Raw genomic sequence first — 17,193 nt, 5'->3', positions numbered from 1 at the left:
AGCCTTAATATTGAACATAATTCATAATTGTCCTATTTCTGCTACTTTACCATCAATTATTTTAAATAAATTGGCTCGAACACTGTATTTTGATCATTGATGGTGGTGAGAGGAATTATTATATTATTATAGAATATTATGGAATTATTATAGAGTGCTGGGATTTATGCCTAATAATTAATTTGTGTAGCCTATTCTTCAATTTATTTATTTAATTACGGCTATTTAATCTGTTACTTCGTGTGACATTAAAAGATTTACATAGTGTTACGACTTGAGATGAGTCTGTCTGGTAAAAAAAGTTGATTTATCTCGAACTTTTGACTTCATTGCTGCTGGTCTCTTGTCATGGAAATAACACTACTACCTCGTAATGTAGGAACAAGATTAACAGAAGCGGCCAGTCAGCACAAACACTGTATCCTTACACATTAAGCATGATATATATGTCCAAAAGTATTGGAACAGTAGGGCATATGTATTTGTTTTTGTTGTTCACTGAAGACATTTGGGTTTAAGATCAAAAGATGAGACAAGCGTTCAGAATTTCATCTCTCGTTTCCTGGTATTCACATCTAGATGTGTTAAACAACTCAGGACATACCACCCTTTGTTTGAACCTACCCATTTTTCAAGTGAGCAAAACTATTGAAACATGTGACTGATGTTTCTTGTTGCCCAGGTGTTGCCTTTTAGGTTGACTGTCCAAACATTAAATAGCTCTGCATGACTAGTCTACGTTTTCATCCTTGGTTCAAACCTATAAAGACTGCATTTCCTGTTAAAGAGGATAAACCAATATGAAGACCAGAGAGCTGTCTGTGGGAGAAAAGCAAGCCATTGTCAAGCTGAGAAAAGAAGGAAAAATCGACCAGAGCCATTGGACAAACATAAGGCATAGCAAGCACAACAATTTGGAATGTCCTGAAAAAGAAAGAAACTACCTAATGTCCAATTGGCATAACGGGCTGTGACAATATTTGACAAAGCTTCATGTAGTCATAGCCAGGCCTGTAGTCAGCTTCATGGGTTATCCTGAACTCAAATGTGTTGTTGTCAGGAATTATTTATTTAGCCCAATATTGTTTCAGTATACAAGTATTTTCCAATTATTTATTTAATGTTTTTCCAGCAACCCAAAAGAATAACGTAATTTCCCTAGCAGTTTAGAAATATTTAACATGTTTTATACTTCCTGTAAATATAATCCAATTAATCTTATTTCCATACTACGTTTTGTTAAGACCTGGTTTTGAAAACGTGTTTTGAGGCGAGTTGTCTCTGTTTACGGTTTTAGACTTTCTTGTTCAATTTTCATTGTACAAGTTGGATAATGGAATAAGCCGAAGTCTTTGGTGCGCTAAATTGCATTGCACATCTTCATTCAGTGCGACAATTACACAGGCATAATGCTAACATCGTTCGGCAGCATCGGCTCTGGAAAAATTAACTCACATGGGTTATACATTTGCATTAGCGCAAGTAGAAAAATGAAATTTGGTAATACCCCCTAAACTGACATTTTTCATCATACAATGTTAACAACTGCAGATGATTCATACTTCATGCACTGACCATTTACACTTATTTCTGTCGTTGACACACACCTCTTAGGAGTACAACACTTCATGGTAGTAATGTCACAACCCACTAACTAGCTTGCGCACAACGTAATGAGAATGTTGTGGTCCTCTTACGCAAAGTGACGTCACCGATTTACCCGAGCTTATTGTTCTCTCACTGTCTCAACTAAAGAACACAGAATGGATATTAAACAACAATATATATCGTATAAAAGAAAAATATCACAATGTCAGTTTTTTCCGATATCGTGCAGCCCTATTTTACACTCAGCCTCACTGATTACTGTACAAAATACTACTTTATTCACTGACTTGGCCTGAGATTTATGGAGTATCTGATAGACAGCTTTAAAGTGACTACTGACTGCAGCTAAGTGTAGCTACCATCAGTTAGTTAATGCTAGCTCAGATAGCTGAGCAGACAGCAGTCCTTAAGCTTATCTGTTGTTGTTTAAATCACTAGCACAGGAGCTTTGGAGGTGGTTTTCAGGCCCGGGGCCACAATTGAGCTCAGTAGCCTCTCAGTGAACACAGCCTCCGGAACCAATGGAGGCCACTTTGACATCAGGAAGTACAGTACTGAGGTGATTTATGGAGTGTCCTCATGGACAGATAGTTTAACTTGTTGCAAAAGTAACCGATAACTGCTGCTTACTGTAGCTGCTGTTAGCTAATTAGCTCGGTTAGCCGTGCTCGGTTAGCTGCGTCCAGACCTGCCAAACTGCTGCATTTATGTGTGTTTGTTTCTCTGTTCCTCTCTCTGTGCTGGAGTTCTTTAACAACTTGGTGGCTTGATCCAGATTATTATTAAATTGGTTGAATTTTAATAAGAGTGTGTTTATTCACATAGTGTATTAAGCTTATTACTTCAATATATTTACTGCAAATCTGATATAAATATTTTACTCATGGATAGGGACGGTAGGCTGCTGTATGAATGTGCACTTTAGAGATAATGATAGTAATTATATACATAAGCCCTTATATGGCTGGTCTGGTTGTATACTCGGGAAAGATTGTGAAAATGGAAGGATTTAGAATTTGGTTGTGGGCCCAGGGGGGGTTATATAATGATAATATACAGTAATCAGGAGGTGAATTTGTGCATTATACTTTGTCAAATAAAGCAAGCCAGGCAGCCTTCCGTGTTTGAGAACGGCGCTGTTTTAATCGCCCACTAGAGGGCTGCATCGCCACAATAACAAGCCTAGTTCAAATGAACGAAATGAACGAAATGACTCAAAAAAAGATTAGTTCATTTTAATGAACGAGATTTGAATGAACAAGTCTGTCAAAAGACTCGAACTTGCCATCACTACTGTGTTCACTGAAAGCTCCCAGTCCGGGCAGAGGACCGCTAGATGCATGGCGGGGGGACATAACGCACAAAACACCAATCAGTATCTGCAACAAGATTTGATTAGATTTTCTTATATAGATTTGATTATATATAAAACCAAGCTTATATAACCAAGTTCACTATTTCTAAGAGACAAATCATACAGATATAAACAGCAAACCTTGCAAAGTAAACACTGAAGATACCCAGTGACTGAGACAGCAATGTCCATCGAGAAGTTTCCAGAATACACAAGGTTTTTTAATAGCATAAAGCTTGCAAGCAATAATCAAGCGTTATAAAATATTCTTATGTTAAATATGTTTGATATTCCAGTTAATTTGATTATTTGCATAAAAGTATTTGTTGTTTTTCATTTTATTATTTGAAATAGACCCCGTGACTGTTCATTTAGCATGTCAAAAGTCCAGAAGGTGGTCCCGGTTCAAGATAAACAGCTCAATTGGGCAAATAGAGGTGGGCCGGATGATGACCATATCCTCATGAGCGATTGGATGAGGTGAAGCTTTATAATCTGGATTGTGTTGAAGACAATTTTAGTAAATATTAGGTTCACGAAGAAAAATACATCTTTGCTGCAACTGATTTGGACAAGTCATGAGTGGATGTCCGTACTTTGAGAAGAGGCATTTGTATGTTCAAATTGTCATTGCACCTACAATTTCTCAGGGAGTTTTATCTCCCATTTTTATTTCATATTTTTAAATGCAATTAAATGCAGCCTTCTGACAATTCCTTACTACTCCTGTTTATGGGAAAATACCAAGTAACAAAAGGCCTTCTCTCTTCGCATTGCAGGTTATTCAAAAACAAGCCTCCCAAAACAGAAGAAGAGGAGGATGCCTCTCAGGTAGGGGTTAACAAGGCCAGTAACGGAGGAATCATCTATGGAGACTACCTGCAGGTAGAAAACACCAACTATAATACGTCTCAGTCTTTGTACCTTGCTTTTTTAAAGAAAGATAAGTACTAGAATTTGTTTTCAAAATTGTGCTTTATTTCTTTACAACTCTCAGCTCGACAAAATAGTCTCAGCCCAGGTGCTACAGAGTGAACTCAAGGGTAATAAGATCCATGATGAGCACCTCTTCATTGTTACTCATCAAGGTAAAACTAAAATAGCTTTGTTGTGTTTAACAGCATTTTTTTTTACTTGTTTTAATTTTGAATTTAGTCTTTAAGTTCTTTGTTTAGGGTAACTTTTGGAATCCAAAGAAATAGCAAGCAGAGTTTTCACTTTAAAATGTATAAGGCTAAATACAAGAGTAACTTGTTAAAATGGGCATCTTCTGCAGTGTAATTAGCCCTGGTTGCTTACTGACCAATTTATTTAATTTGTAATATTATTCTAAAATTGTTTCTGATGACTTAATGGTTTGTGTTTTATTCTAGCCTATGAACTATGGTTTAAACAGATTTTGTTTGAACTTGACTCAGTGCGAGAGATCTTCATCAGTGGACATGTAAGTCACATTTCTGGGAAGAAAGAATCTTACAAAGGTTATGTGATTGTGTTTTTATGTCTTGTTCATGAATACAGACAGTAAATTAGCATGAATACCCTCTCTTTAACAGGAAACTGTCAGTGTTGAAGAGAACATTAGAATTGTCAGATTTCACAGTACCTCTGTTTAAAAGGAATATTCAATAGGAATTATTTGTTATTCAGGATGTATTTAATTCAGTTTTTAAATTATTTAGTTGATCTGGCTTTGGATTTCAGTCACTGAAAAATAAGACATTTGAATATCACCGTAGCTGTTGTTCTACATTAAAATTAGAGTAACAGTTGTAATTTATGAATTTTTTCCCTGAAAGAGACACACGTTAGGTTGACGAAATAATGTTGCAATAAATCTAAAAGGCTCATTATTTCAGTAATTAGACTGTGTTTTCCTGTGTCAGGATATGTACTTACAAGCTTTACTATGATTAAGAATTATTTCCTTAAATATTTTACTATTCCTCCAGGTCAGAGATGAACGTAATATGCTCAAAGTCAACACTCGTATTCACAGGATTGTAATGATCTTCAGACTGTTGGTCGACCAGTTTGTGGTTTTGGAAACAATGACAGCCTTGGACTTTTTTGACTTTAGGTAAACTTATAAATAACTTCTGTCTCTCTCTACTTCAGCTCTAAAAAATTTATAAGATGTACTCCTCCATGATAGTGCACTCGGTCTGTGTTGTGTGCATGTATGCTTACTTGTGTGTTTTTGTGTGTAGGGAATACCTGTCTCCAGCCTCTGGATTTCAAAGCCTTCAGTTTCGGCTCTTGGAGAACAAAATCGGAGTCCCGGACAACCAGAGGGTTCCATACAACAGACGCCACTACAGGGACAATTTCAAGGGTCATGACAGTGAGATGCTGCTCACCACTGAAAAGGAGCCAACACTCTTAAAACTAGTTGAGGTACGTCTTAAAACACCAAACACCTGCACATGGTCATTGATTTTTAAACTTAATCAAGAGTTCATTAAAGCAAGCATCATTTTATTCTACTGTATAACTGTATTTTTTAACATTGGGTTTGCTGTATCTTGCTCTGGCTAATCACATCTGCTACTACAGGGTGTAAATTAAACAATTAATCGAAATTTTTATCAAAATCGCAATATGGGCTATTGCAATTTCCAAATCGTAAGAGGCGCAATATTTCTTAAAAGTGATACAGGTGTCAATAAAAACTTTAAAATTTTAAAATTAAATATCGTCGTGCTGCAGAGATGTCCTGCCCTGATTCTAAAGACTTCATAAAACATCTTTGTTTGGTCCAAATACTTGCATAAATCACACCATAAAAAAATTAACATCGCAAATCATATTGTATCTGCATTATCAGTCAAAGCAATCGCAATTAGATTTATTTTATTTTTTTTAATCGTTCTGCCCTTGTATAAATGTGATAAACCCATGGGCTGTTCTTCTCAGGAGTGGCTGGAGAGAACTCCTGGCTTGGAGGTGGATGGATTCAATTTCTGGGAAAGGCTGGAAATCAATATATTTGATGGGCTGAATCGGGAGATGGAGAAAATTGAGGTAAGAGATGACACCAACTTTTCGAAGAAACTTTCTTTGCTCCCCTTGGAGTACACAGATGATTGACAGCAACTGTATTTTTATTTACGGGGTTATTTTTATTTTTTAAAGAAAATGCCAGATTCTGAGGAGAAGGAGGAACTGATGGCTGAGCTGGTCAAACAGAGAGAGCTGTTCACTTCTCTGTTTGATGAAAAGCGTCATGATCATCTTCTCAGTAAAGGTGAGTCCTTTCTACAGATTAAAAATCCAGCTAATTAATCAAATGTCATAAACCAGTGTTTGTCAATATTTCACATATCTGTTTGTGGTCCGGATTTGACTTGAAATTGTATCAATGCTTTGTATTACTTTGTGAACTTAAGTAATATATGTTCACTTTTATTTATTTTTTTACAAGGTGAAAGGCGGCTCTCTTACAAGGCTCTCCAAGGTGCCCTGATGATCTACTTCTACAGGTATGTTGTTTTTACTATGAACTACTGACACTGTGTATCTGTGTTGTGTTTGCTTCAGATTCATATAGTACATTCTACACCACAGAGCTGCACAGTATACAAAGTCCTCTAACTGATGACTACAGCTTCACTGGGGCATGTGGGGGTTTAACATCTTGCTTAAGAGCACCTCAGTGTTACTTCCTGAGGCAGAATTACTCTTTTTTCTTCCAACCTAAAATGCCCATGCCAGAAGCACATTTCTGAAACCCTGTCAACCATCCAGGTCATGTGATACCTATAGCAGTTGTAAAACACTAGCAGTTGGACTTGTCGTGCGGTCATGAGAATGTTTTAACACTCGTGTGAGAGTCTTTGTCAGTTTAACCAAAAGGCGTGGTTATCAGGCTATGTGGTAAGGACATAAGTTCACAAGAGGCTATGTGGCAATAATGTGACTGGATGGTGATAATTAATGTCAAACTGTTGGATAAAAGATTAAGTGCATTGTGGGCAGAGAGCAGATGTTAGTTGCTCTCATTTTACAACTGCTGTGAACACCATCCAAACAAATTTTCATACACCACTTGATCGTGTGTACATGGTATCCTCAAAGGCTAAAGTCTTCTTTTACCTTTTAGGGAAGAACCAAGGTTCCAGGTACCTTTCCAGCTGCTCACATCCCTCATGGATATTGACACCCTCATGACAAAATGGAGATGTAAGTACAGTAGCATCCCCTTCAGCTCCTGCATATGCTGATCAGTAAATGAGAACAAAAGAAATTACTAGAAGAAAATGCTTTAATATTTTGCCCAAAGGCAGAGCTGATCTAACAACAGTTAGATCAGGCAGAAGAATCTTTCGATGCCTGCTGATCAATCCAACAATCTGCTGCCATGGAATAAATATTTTACTTTATATATGTCTCCCTCATGTCTAAACAATTTACAGCTCAAATTAAACATGCAGAGCTAAAACATGTTCATATTACAAAGGATATTTCTGTTTTCTGTTTTAGACAATCACGTATGCATGGTGCATCGTATGATTGGCAGCAAAGCCGGCACAGGGGGCTCTTCTGGCTACCACTACCTGAGATCCACTGTCAGGTATTGTATGCTATAAACTTTAACCTACTGATTAAACATTTTACACTGCACTGCAAAGTATCTTAAACATTTCAGTGTTAATTTAGATAAGGACAGGACACTGCTACTCTGTGCTTATCTAAATTAAGCTGTCATATGGTCACTTCCTCCTGACATGCACAAACTATATTTAAAGTTCATTTTTCTCCATTACATTTTAGCAGGATTTTAAGTTAGCTTTTGTCCTTCAGAAAGTACAATTTGTAACAGATACCCAGTTATATTGTAAGAACGGATAAGTTAAATATTTAATAAACTACCCTCTTTCCCTTTAGTGACCGCTACAAAGTGTTTGTGGATCTGTTCAACCTGGCAACATTCCTGGTGCCTCGCCACTGGGTGCCCAAGCTAAATCCCAACGTGCACACGTTCCTCTACATGGCCGAATGCTGCGACAGCTCCTACTGCAGCAGTGAAGACTCAGATTAGGGGCCGTGCATGACATCAGGTCAATGTACCTGAGATGTACTTGAGAAAGCCCATATGCATTGAAAAACTGTACATTTTCTCAAGAAATCAGGGCAGTATTAAATACATCCTGTTTTTTCTGCACAAAATACTCAAATACTACATAGGATGATGAAAGAAACAATAATAGCATTTTGTCAGAGGGAAGGATCAATTAATATGGCTGACAATGTAAACCATCACAATATTTATGGTATTATTGGTTGGGATTTTTAGAAAATCTACTTTTCTTGGAAGTACTGGGATTGTAAATACAGAAAAATAACAATGTGTTCATTTTGTCAAGCAAGGAGAAAAATCTCATTGTGTCGCTAAAAGCATTCCAAACATCCCCCAGGCTGAAGCACCAAGGGTCAAACCCTAGAAACTAGTGTTTGACTCTTGTCTGACCCGGAATAAATTACATGGCCAGATTAGACTATTTTACTCTAATATCTAACCTCAAGTCACAAAGTATTGCAGATGGCTCCTTGATACGATCTGTTTAGATGTTTTCACAATAAAATTATGTAAATTCACTATGACTTACCTGAAAGCAAATGGATTGTTGATCAGTGATCAAACTGCTAGCGATGATGGGTTTTTATAAACGCAGTATCTTTCATGTCAGCATGGGGAAGGTGTCAAAAAGGGGAGCCATTTCAGACTATTGGGATATAGCTTAGATGTGAAGAGTACATAAATGACAAGATACCTCTGTGTAAACAATCAGTGTTACCATCTAAAATAGAACAATTAGCACAGCATAACTGTGAAACTATAAAATATGAACCACAAAATGTGTACATAATGTTAATAATATGTAATAATGTATTTGTATAGTATGCTGTATGGTGTTAAATTAATTTTATGTATTTATGCAGTGATTGATGTGATCTCTGTATAGATAGTTATGAGCCACATAACCCATAATATGTATCTACCTTATGTATTTAATAAGATACATTTTTTACAGTGCATCTATTCTTATTATTACAGTTTTGCAGTGTGTTGTGTGTTGATCAGGTATGATACAACATAATGATTTATCAGCATATGAAGTGATTTATTTTGTTTTAGTGATGAAACATTGTGGCTTTTCAATAAAAAAAAAAAAAACATTTTTGAAAGTGACACTAAAAAGCAAACAAATTATTTACATTTTACAGCAGTGAACACACACACACACACACGACAGAGATAAAAATACATGCAATCCCGTCATAGAAAAACTGCTGCCACCGAATCTGCAATACCTGGGAAGAGAAAAAAAAGAAGGATGTTGTTTTAATCTCTGACCAACACCAAACAAAAAAGGTAATATGAATAGAAAATGATAAGAGGCAAAGATCATACTTACCACAAATGTTGCCACCGATTTTTATATAAACATAACCCTCATTCCCCCATGTGGTTCCCCAGGAGTTCTGCACAATCCAGTATGGAATATCCCCTAAGTCAGACAACATGTATTTCTAAATTTAATTATTTACAGAGTAAAGGAGCACTAGGTGCGCACCACAGCTGCAACCACTTTAGACTGTTACATAATCTCTCATATCCTTGTATAATACCCACAAAAAAGTGTGTGAGAAATAATTAATGTCAAGAAATCTAAAATACGTATGTGTGTGAAGTGCTGTTGAAATAACCATGTATCTTCAAATTCAACATTTAACAAACTTTAAAACATCTTTTCACACTTATTTTGTGTTTTAAACCTGGGATACAAAGCTTTAAGAGGTAACTGTTGGAATAATCAGAACTCTTGTAACATGACAAAAAAAGGCCAACCTAGCTACTCACTGATCACGTGTATTATGTGTATTACAAAATATTATGAATTCTACCATGAACGGCAAATATTGTCTTAGCAATAATTGAATTTAATATTCTGCTTTCAAGTCTTCATTTTCTTTCATTTCACCAATTTCATGAATGATGACATCTTTCCAATACAGTTCTTTGAAGGATTTTCTATATCTTCTTACAAGACTTAAGAAGTAAGGCATGTCACTACAATATAATAATAATAATAATAATAATAATATTGAGACAATTACAAAAGTAAGACATTCCTTTCACTGGAAACATGCTTGCTATAATAATAATAACACAAGCAACAACATATAATTATAATTTAGGGGCTCAATAATAAGCTTAACGGCTTGTTAAAATATTTCCTTGTTTTAGCACTTAATTAGGGGGGATGAGACACTCTGCTCCGTTGTAACAGCAATTTGTGATTAAGGCTGATTAAAATTGGCATATTCTTGCCTAAAACTCTCGCCTGTTGCAGCTTTAAATTACTTTCACGGGCCCTAGGGTTGTGAAACTTTCTTGACCTAGAAAGGTAAGTTTTAGCTCAAGTCAAATACGAAGTCCCTGCTTTCTTTCTTGAATTAGCATTCATTCTCATTCCAGTGTAGTGACAGCATGTACCAGCAGCGTTGTATCCAACAACCAGGACAGCATGGTTAGACCATTGGCTGGAGCAGTGGTGCTGGATGATTCCACCCAGGTAATCCTGCCAGCTGACAGCATCCACAATAGCAGCCAAGGGACCATGCTCCACCAGCTGACCCATCATGGCCTCCTCTTGACCACTGTAACAGAGTGGTAAATTACTGAAAAATGTACTGTTGAGGAAGCCAGATCTTGTAATTACACTGACTTTTGTGACCTTATCATGTAAAACTATTAAGTCAGGGGGTTGTGAAATGTATCAGAATATACTCTTCTGTATATGTCTGCATCATTTTCTCATCATCAGCAGCATCTCACTCCCATTCATGAAATTTCCTCATTTTCTCTGTTGCAAATATGCAGGCACCCTCTCTGCAACCCCATGTTGTCCTTCCACCAGATGATTCCACACTAGGGATAGCTGTGATGCCCTTATTTGCCAGGCTCATGACATATGGGCCATGGAGTCTAGTTCTGTGCCAAAACTATATTGAATAAAGCCATTTTACATCCTATTCATGGTTGGTGAGGTCTTGTCTTGTGAAACTTTATGTTATGCCGTTTTTCTTTTGCTGTGCAACTGTAAAGATCTGGTTTATAAGCCACTTAACCAGAACATTAAATCATCCTCATGACACCTGTGCCAAAGTGACCAGTTCAAGCAGCTTGATGTACTCAATGATCCAGCACGCTGGCCTTTCTGATAAAAGGGGCAGGATTAAAGGCAAATGTGTTGAGATAAAGCGTTCTTTTAGTAGTATTGACATTTACTAGATTTGAAAAGTACCGTGTCTTCAGTTTGTTTTACTTTTAGGTTCTGTTTAAGAATCATTAAAAAATTATATTGCCAAATTTTATAAGTTAAAAGCTTCATTCAATACAAAGTTGTATGTCAGGAAAGGAACTATACAAACATTTCATATTAGATTGGCAAATGTCACAATCTCAGAAATTCTTAACTCTACTTTAATGCAAAAATTAAAACTTCATCTACTCACAGATGACCCAGATCCTAGCTATTATAGCAACACAACATAAACACAAAATAACAGGCATTGCATATGCATGAGTTAGTCACAATGCTGTTCAATATTACATAAAGATGATCTGATTCACTTTAGCTCAAGGTAACTGTGAGCCAGTCATTTTGGCCCAGAGTAAAGAACATCTGTGCTACTGAGAAATCCCTGTCTATGTTGACACAGTAAACACTATGGTCTGCCACTGTGCAGGACCAATCCCTCCCCTCTGTCCTTGGTACTTTCATGTGTTTTTACTCCCCAAAATATCATTGTTTTTTTGCCTTTATTGCTTATAGAAAACTTGCAAAAATGTGTCTTTTACCTGAAGTCATGTGCAGTAAAGTTCTTTACCGCAACACCATCTTGTGACTGAGAGAAAAAATGGCAGATTCCTGTCTTGGCCTTGTATGGATACTCTGACTGAGGTACCAATTTCACTCTGGACTAGAAAGAAAATAGTTTATCTCAGTGAGTGCGTTCTCTGAATACAAAATATCCATTGATCTTGTTTATGAAAGATCCTGGCACAGGCAGTTTCCTAATTCATGTCTGACTACAGACTTTTTTTTGCTTACTGCCACTATGTGTAATTAAAATACATTACAATATAACCTTATTTTCAAAAAGCTACATTTAAAACAGCAATGACGTATCTTCCCACAGGTGTCCTCTGTCATAAACAGTCACTTTAGGGACAGAAATATTCAGTATATCACTTGTGCATGTAAAGTATTGGGAGATAAGGTTTATTCAACTGTTATACTCACTGCAAACCAAAACCTGAAAATATGTTAAAGGCCTGCAATTATGTAAAAATATCAACATACCTGCTTCAACCAATTCAGAGCCCTGATTGGGGAGCCTCCATTGCAGCCTTCGTTACGGAAGGAGCAGTCCAGAACCTGCTGCACACTGAGTTGTTTAAGCTGTGAGCCACCAATAGCATGGACGGACTGCATGGCACCAACCACACTAAATGCCCAACAACTTCCGCACTGCAGAGGTAAAATTACATTAATCAGGAAAAACAAAACTACAAAGGAAAAGCTGAAACATCCTTCAGGACTGGAACCAAACTCTAGAATACATATCTTATGTTACCCAGACGGATACATTTTCATTTTGCTTATCTTGCTAAAGGATACTTTAGCAGGATAAAGACTTGATTTCTGTTGAATGATGGTCTCTACCATGTCTGCTTTCTAACTAAATGCTGTAATTCATCTTTTAAACACAAACCACATTTAAAAGTTTTAATGGTGGGGTAAAGAACTGACGAACAGTTTTGGATTTGATGGCATTTGGAATCAAATCAAAATTTTAAAGACCTTTTCATCAGAAATCTACAGTGAGTGGGGATGTGGTACAGGTTGATAAGATGAGATGATCCATCCAGTCTGTTTGAACTGTGACTAATTGTTTTCTGCTGCCATCTACTGACAGAAAAACCAAATAAAGTATTGTGGGAAAACCATTTCTGCTTCAGTTAATGTATTAAGCTTTAGATATTTTGATAGCAAAAGTTGATCTTATACTTCATTTCTGATATAGATTACATAGCATTCCAAAAACCTTTTTTGAAAGAAAACACACAGTATTTTATTGATTAAAATTAGTATTAGTATTTTATGTGAAAGTTTATCCTGTATAAAATTTGCACAGACAATCTCATTCTCCAAACAGAATCAGACTATGCTCAGTTCATTTGCTCAGCATACATTCCCAGCTCTCTGCATAAAAATCCTATTCTTTGTTGCTCAATTTGGTTCTGTGGCTTAAAATCAATACTGAAACCAAAATCAGTCAGTATTCCTTGGACTGTAGATATGCATTTGCCTAGTATAAAAAACATTACGACCATCTGCTCTTTCCATAGTCACAAAAGTAGAATCAAGAAAGGTGAAAACTGGATAAAGAAGAACTTGTGAAATGTGAGTGGTTTTATATTCTGTATCTTTGTGCATGGTACTGTATTTTATTTTCTGTCTATCCGTCTATCTGTTGAGGAAACTCAGCAGCAGCACAGAACAACAGAGTGACTTGAGTGTGGTCATGTAGAGACTCTCCCTGGAGTAGTAAGCCTTCCCTGAATTCAGAGAGTAAAAAATATGTTATCATGTTGGCTTTAACCTGTATCGTCTATGTCCCTCCCTCAGGACAAAAGTTTTACAGTAAAAATAATCATCCCTGATGGCAAATTGACTGGCTAAAGAGATAAAGGACAAAAGGAGCAGAAAGTGAACCTTCAGTGAAGACTAGCAACAGCTCCATCTCATTGACCCTCTCCCTGTCTGTTCCCCAGGTTCACTCTGTTCTCTTAGCAAATGTCACAATTAATGGCTTAGTTTATCATTTTCCACCTGCTTTTCCTTTCACCTCAAAAATGTAGTTTGCTTATTGTTACTTCCCTTGGATGTTTGACCTCCACAGTGCAGAATGATGCATGTGCTGCGCTGTTTGAATCTAATGGGCTGTTTTCAAATAAATCAGCTGAAGGGGGAATGATCACCTTCAACCTGTTTGAGATCTGTGCATAACCAATCCTCACAGGTTTGGAAGCCAATCGTACTATGTGATGTGGATACTCAAAGCCCCGAGTGTACATAAACCTAGAATGGACTTTTCGTGAAGTGGGAGACATCATGTGTCCAGTAGTTACATTTTCATAGATTCAGGATTTACAATGAGGGAGCAGTAGGTAATTTAACTTTTTTTGTTGAAAGGCCATATCAAACACAAATTATTATTCCAAGCAGAGTTCTATATGTCTTAAAACATGCCTGATGGGGATCTTAATTACACTGATATTCATCAAAGCTGACAGACTGGACATCATAATCTTTATATCTAGTATGAACAGAAAATCAAGGAAAACACCTACCAAGGCCCGATATCACCATTTTGACTGTATAATTTCTGAGGACTTGTGCCTATTATGGTCATCTGCATACATATTTGGGTCGTCTATTACCCATCTGTTTGTTTTGACACCAACTGGTGCTGATAATCATGATAAAATTATATGATAAAAATTGACATTAACTTGTATGAACAAATTAATACAAAACCAACTGCCAGATGGTTGTGGATTTAGCCTCCTGACGGTGAAGTTCTGGAAAGCATTTCTCAAGTTGCTTTTATCATATGTTCCTCACATCACCTCAAGCTGTTAAAGACAGCGGATCCTGGATACTTGAAAACACTGGGACTTAGATTCTGACCTAAGCTTCAAGTCCCACATTAACAAGGTGATGAAAACACCTCAGAAATATAGCTAAAGTACTGCCATTTTGAAATCAAAAAGATGATTCATGCCTTTCATTCAAGCCAAATTGATTACTGTAAAGCACTGTTTACTGGCCTGAGAGAATTCAGCTCATTCAAATCTCTTTGGCTATTAACCAAGAACCAAGAGTATAATGCTCATAAGCCTAGTTTAAGCTGCTCTGCGTTGGCTTCCTGGAACATTTAGAAATGATTTTAGTCCTCCTCCTTATAAGTCCTTAATGAGCTAGGACCAAGCTACATTTTCAACCATACACCTTCAAGGACACTGCGACCATCTACTGCTGATTTATTAGAGGTTTCCAGCTACAACTGAAAGAAAATCGGGGGTGCAACCATTGTCAATTACACCCCAAAGCTATGGAACACACTACCTATAGATATCAGGGAAGCCAGCTTGCTAAATATTTTTAAAAGAAAGACTAAAAAATATCTCAACTTTAGCCTTTAACTAGCTATGACTTTTATGATACAGGCCAGAAACTCTTCTGGTCTTCACTTTGCAAATTTTTTTTCCATCTTAGTTTCCATTACTTTCATTCTATCCCTGTTTTTATGTTCATTCTCTTTTTTCATGCAAAACACTCAGTGTATGTAATTTTTTTGTTGTAAAGCACTTTGAGCTGCATTTCTTGCATGAAAGAAGCTATACAAATTCAGTTTTTATGAGCCTTATTATTATCATCATTATTATTATTATAATAACAACTGGGTCTCCGTACCTCCAGTAGGTTCCCTCCTATACTGTACATTTATCATCGATGAATATAAGCCTTACTGCTTGTTGGTTCTGGACTGGTGCTACCACTGCTTTGTCCCTCCAGTCAAATTTGTCTGGGAGCCCCGCTGTCTTCAGTCCAGAGAAGAGAGGAGCTCTGTCAGCATTTGCTCGCAGGTAGAGATCTGTGAATAACAGATACAGTTAAAAGTCAGTGTATAAAAAGATGTGTGTAAACAATCACTGTGCAGATTCAGCCCGGTAGGAAGCTAATATGAAGAAAGATACAGTACATGTGCCTAATCCAATTCTGCAAAGTTAGAATATATAACAAAACATCAGCCTACCTCTGAACTCCTTCTGTGAGAGGTCAGAGAACTGGTTGACACCGTACTTCGCATACTGTGGTACTGTGGAGAATGAGTTCAGGTATGCATGGCGCTTTATAGCATTCTGCAATAACATACATGACACATGTGTGATTAGTTACCTGGATGGACAGCAATATGTAGGAAATTCAAGTCATTAATGTGAAGTTAAAATTCTTGCATAAACTGACAAAATAATGAGAGATGAAGAACAAAAAAACATGAAATAAGAAGTCGAGAGCGGATTATGTTCCTTTTTTAATAACACAACACAAGTGTGTCTGAAATACAACCCATGCATTATCTACATCTTAGTATTGGATGGACGTTTCAACAAAAACTACACATTAAAACCATTAAGGTATTTATTTTATGGCTGGTGCATTAGCTGTACCTAATAAACTGGTAACTGACTGTATGGCACTGGGGTTCATTTGATATAGCCTACTCTATAAACCTTTGCTTTTATACAGCTATGTGACTTTTGCTCAACAGTGGCCACTGGTGTCAATTATGGGGTAAAGGTAAATGCTTAAACTAAGTGTCACTGTAGCACAAGTATAGGCTATAGCACAAACCTGACTTAGTAGTGCTGGTTAAAACCCTTGAATGCTTTTATTTCTTATGAATTCAGCTTCCATTTGTAAGAAGAAGGTTGTGTCAATTCTCCTTCACGTTACATTCTGCACGTTGTTGCAGGACTTACACTAGTAGTAGCATTGTTACATTGTGTTATTACTACTTTTAGGCGTAGTCACCGTGCTTCTTCCACCTTCATTTACTGTTATTGCATACTAATTTACATTTCACATTTTCTACCAAAAATAGTAAATTTCCTTAGGCTACATGAGTGGGCGTTGTTTGTAGTTACGCTCGCAGCCGTTTGTTTAAGACGTGTTGTAGAGTGTGTAAAAAGTTTCTCTACCCGTCAGTCCGTCTCCCACCGTCCTGTCCTACCTGAAAATACAGATGACGACGGTTAAATTCGTCTCTGTTGACTTCATACATGCGGTGAAACTGTTGTCTGAACGAGTCGAAATCAACTGCAGAGCCATTCAACTTAGTCCGAGTCGTATCCGAGCTCACATTTTGACAACACAGCAGGCAAACGAGCGTGGAAGCGATTGCTATTACAACCAGATATGAATGGTACCCCGTCATTTAACGCAGAAATGTCGGTAAAAAGACATTAAAAAGGGAAGTAAGTTAAACAGAAATCTGATGTTCAAGGAAAAGGTGAGGAATAATCTATAGCGCGTGCGCAGCGATCAAGACGCGCTTCCTTGGAAACAGAAAGTAACGGGAGGGGTCTA

The 17,193-nt window shown here is 37.0% G+C and overlaps 2 protein-coding genes across 4 annotated transcripts; one reads left to right on the top strand and one right to left on the bottom strand.

Moving 5' to 3' along the window:
- Nucleotides 1-2,086: 2,086 nt before the first annotated feature.
- tdo2a (tryptophan 2,3-dioxygenase a) lies at nt 2,087-8,560 on the top strand. Of its 3 annotated transcripts, XM_046029782.1 has the most exons (13): nt 2,102-2,167; nt 3,317-3,442; nt 3,742-3,847; nt 3,960-4,050; nt 4,336-4,406; nt 4,915-5,042; nt 5,173-5,359; nt 5,879-5,986; nt 6,098-6,209; nt 6,387-6,444; nt 7,065-7,144; nt 7,445-7,535; nt 7,850-8,560. In XM_046029782.1, the coding sequence occupies exons 1-13, from the start codon at nt 2,130-2,132 to the stop codon at nt 8,001-8,003; spliced, it is 1,350 nt and encodes a 449-aa protein (XP_045885738.1). In that variant the 5' UTR covers nt 2,102-2,129; the 3' UTR covers nt 8,004-8,560. The 3 variants fall into 3 exon arrangements, with proteins under 3 accessions (XP_045885739.1, XP_045885738.1, XP_045885740.1); XM_046029783.1 differs by lacking the exon at nt 3,317-3,442 and having other exon boundaries at nt 2,087-2,167; XM_046029784.1 differs by lacking the exons at nt 2,102-2,167; nt 3,317-3,442 and adding an exon at nt 3,508-3,575.
- A 503-nt stretch (nt 8,561-9,063) lies between these two features.
- ctso (cathepsin O) lies at nt 9,064-17,162 on the bottom strand. Its single transcript, XM_046029785.1, has 8 exons — nt 16,838-17,162; nt 15,860-15,965; nt 15,573-15,697; nt 12,337-12,504; nt 11,832-11,953; nt 10,464-10,627; nt 9,382-9,474; nt 9,064-9,277 (listed from the first exon to the last, which is right to left on the bottom strand). Exons 1-8 carry the CDS (start codon nt 17,039-17,041, stop codon nt 9,243-9,245), a joined length of 1,017 nt encoding a protein of 338 aa, XP_045885741.1. The 5' UTR covers nt 17,042-17,162; the 3' UTR covers nt 9,064-9,242.
- Between the last annotated feature and the right edge of the window lie 31 nt (nt 17,163-17,193).

The sequence above is a fragment of the Micropterus dolomieu genome, linkage group LG19 (assembly GCF_021292245.1).
Source record: "Micropterus dolomieu isolate WLL.071019.BEF.003 ecotype Adirondacks linkage group LG19, ASM2129224v1, whole genome shotgun sequence".
NCBI classification, from domain to species: domain Eukaryota; kingdom Metazoa; phylum Chordata; class Actinopteri; order Centrarchiformes; family Centrarchidae; genus Micropterus; species Micropterus dolomieu.
The sequence above is the reverse complement of the archived record's forward strand: the minus strand, read 5'-3'. Positions and strand labels throughout refer to the sequence as shown.

Excerpts from the sequence above, each read along its gene's own strand:
- tdo2a (XM_046029782.1), top strand. The coding sequence starts at position 2,130 with ATGGAGGCCACTTTGACATCAGGAAGTACAGTACTGAG. Across the intron at positions 4,407-4,914 it reads AGATCTTCATCAGTGGACAT|GTCAGAGATGAACGTAATAT; the intron begins GTAAGTCACATT and ends CTATTCCTCCAG. Across the intron at positions 6,210-6,386 it reads TGATCATCTTCTCAGTAAAG|GTGAAAGGCGGCTCTCTTAC; the intron begins GTGAGTCCTTTC and ends TTTTTTTACAAG.
- ctso (XM_046029785.1), bottom strand. The coding sequence starts at position 17,041 with ATGACGGGGTACCATTCATATCTGGTTGTAATAGCAATCGCTTCCACG. Across the intron at positions 15,698-15,859 it reads CTCACAGAAGGAGTTCAGAG|ATCTCTACCTGCGAGCAAAT; the intron begins GTAGGCTGATGT and ends TGTTATTCACAG. Across the intron at positions 10,628-11,831 it reads TTTACTGCACATGACTTCAG|TGGTCAAGAGGAGGCCATGA; the intron begins GTAAAAGACACA and ends ACTCTGTTACAG.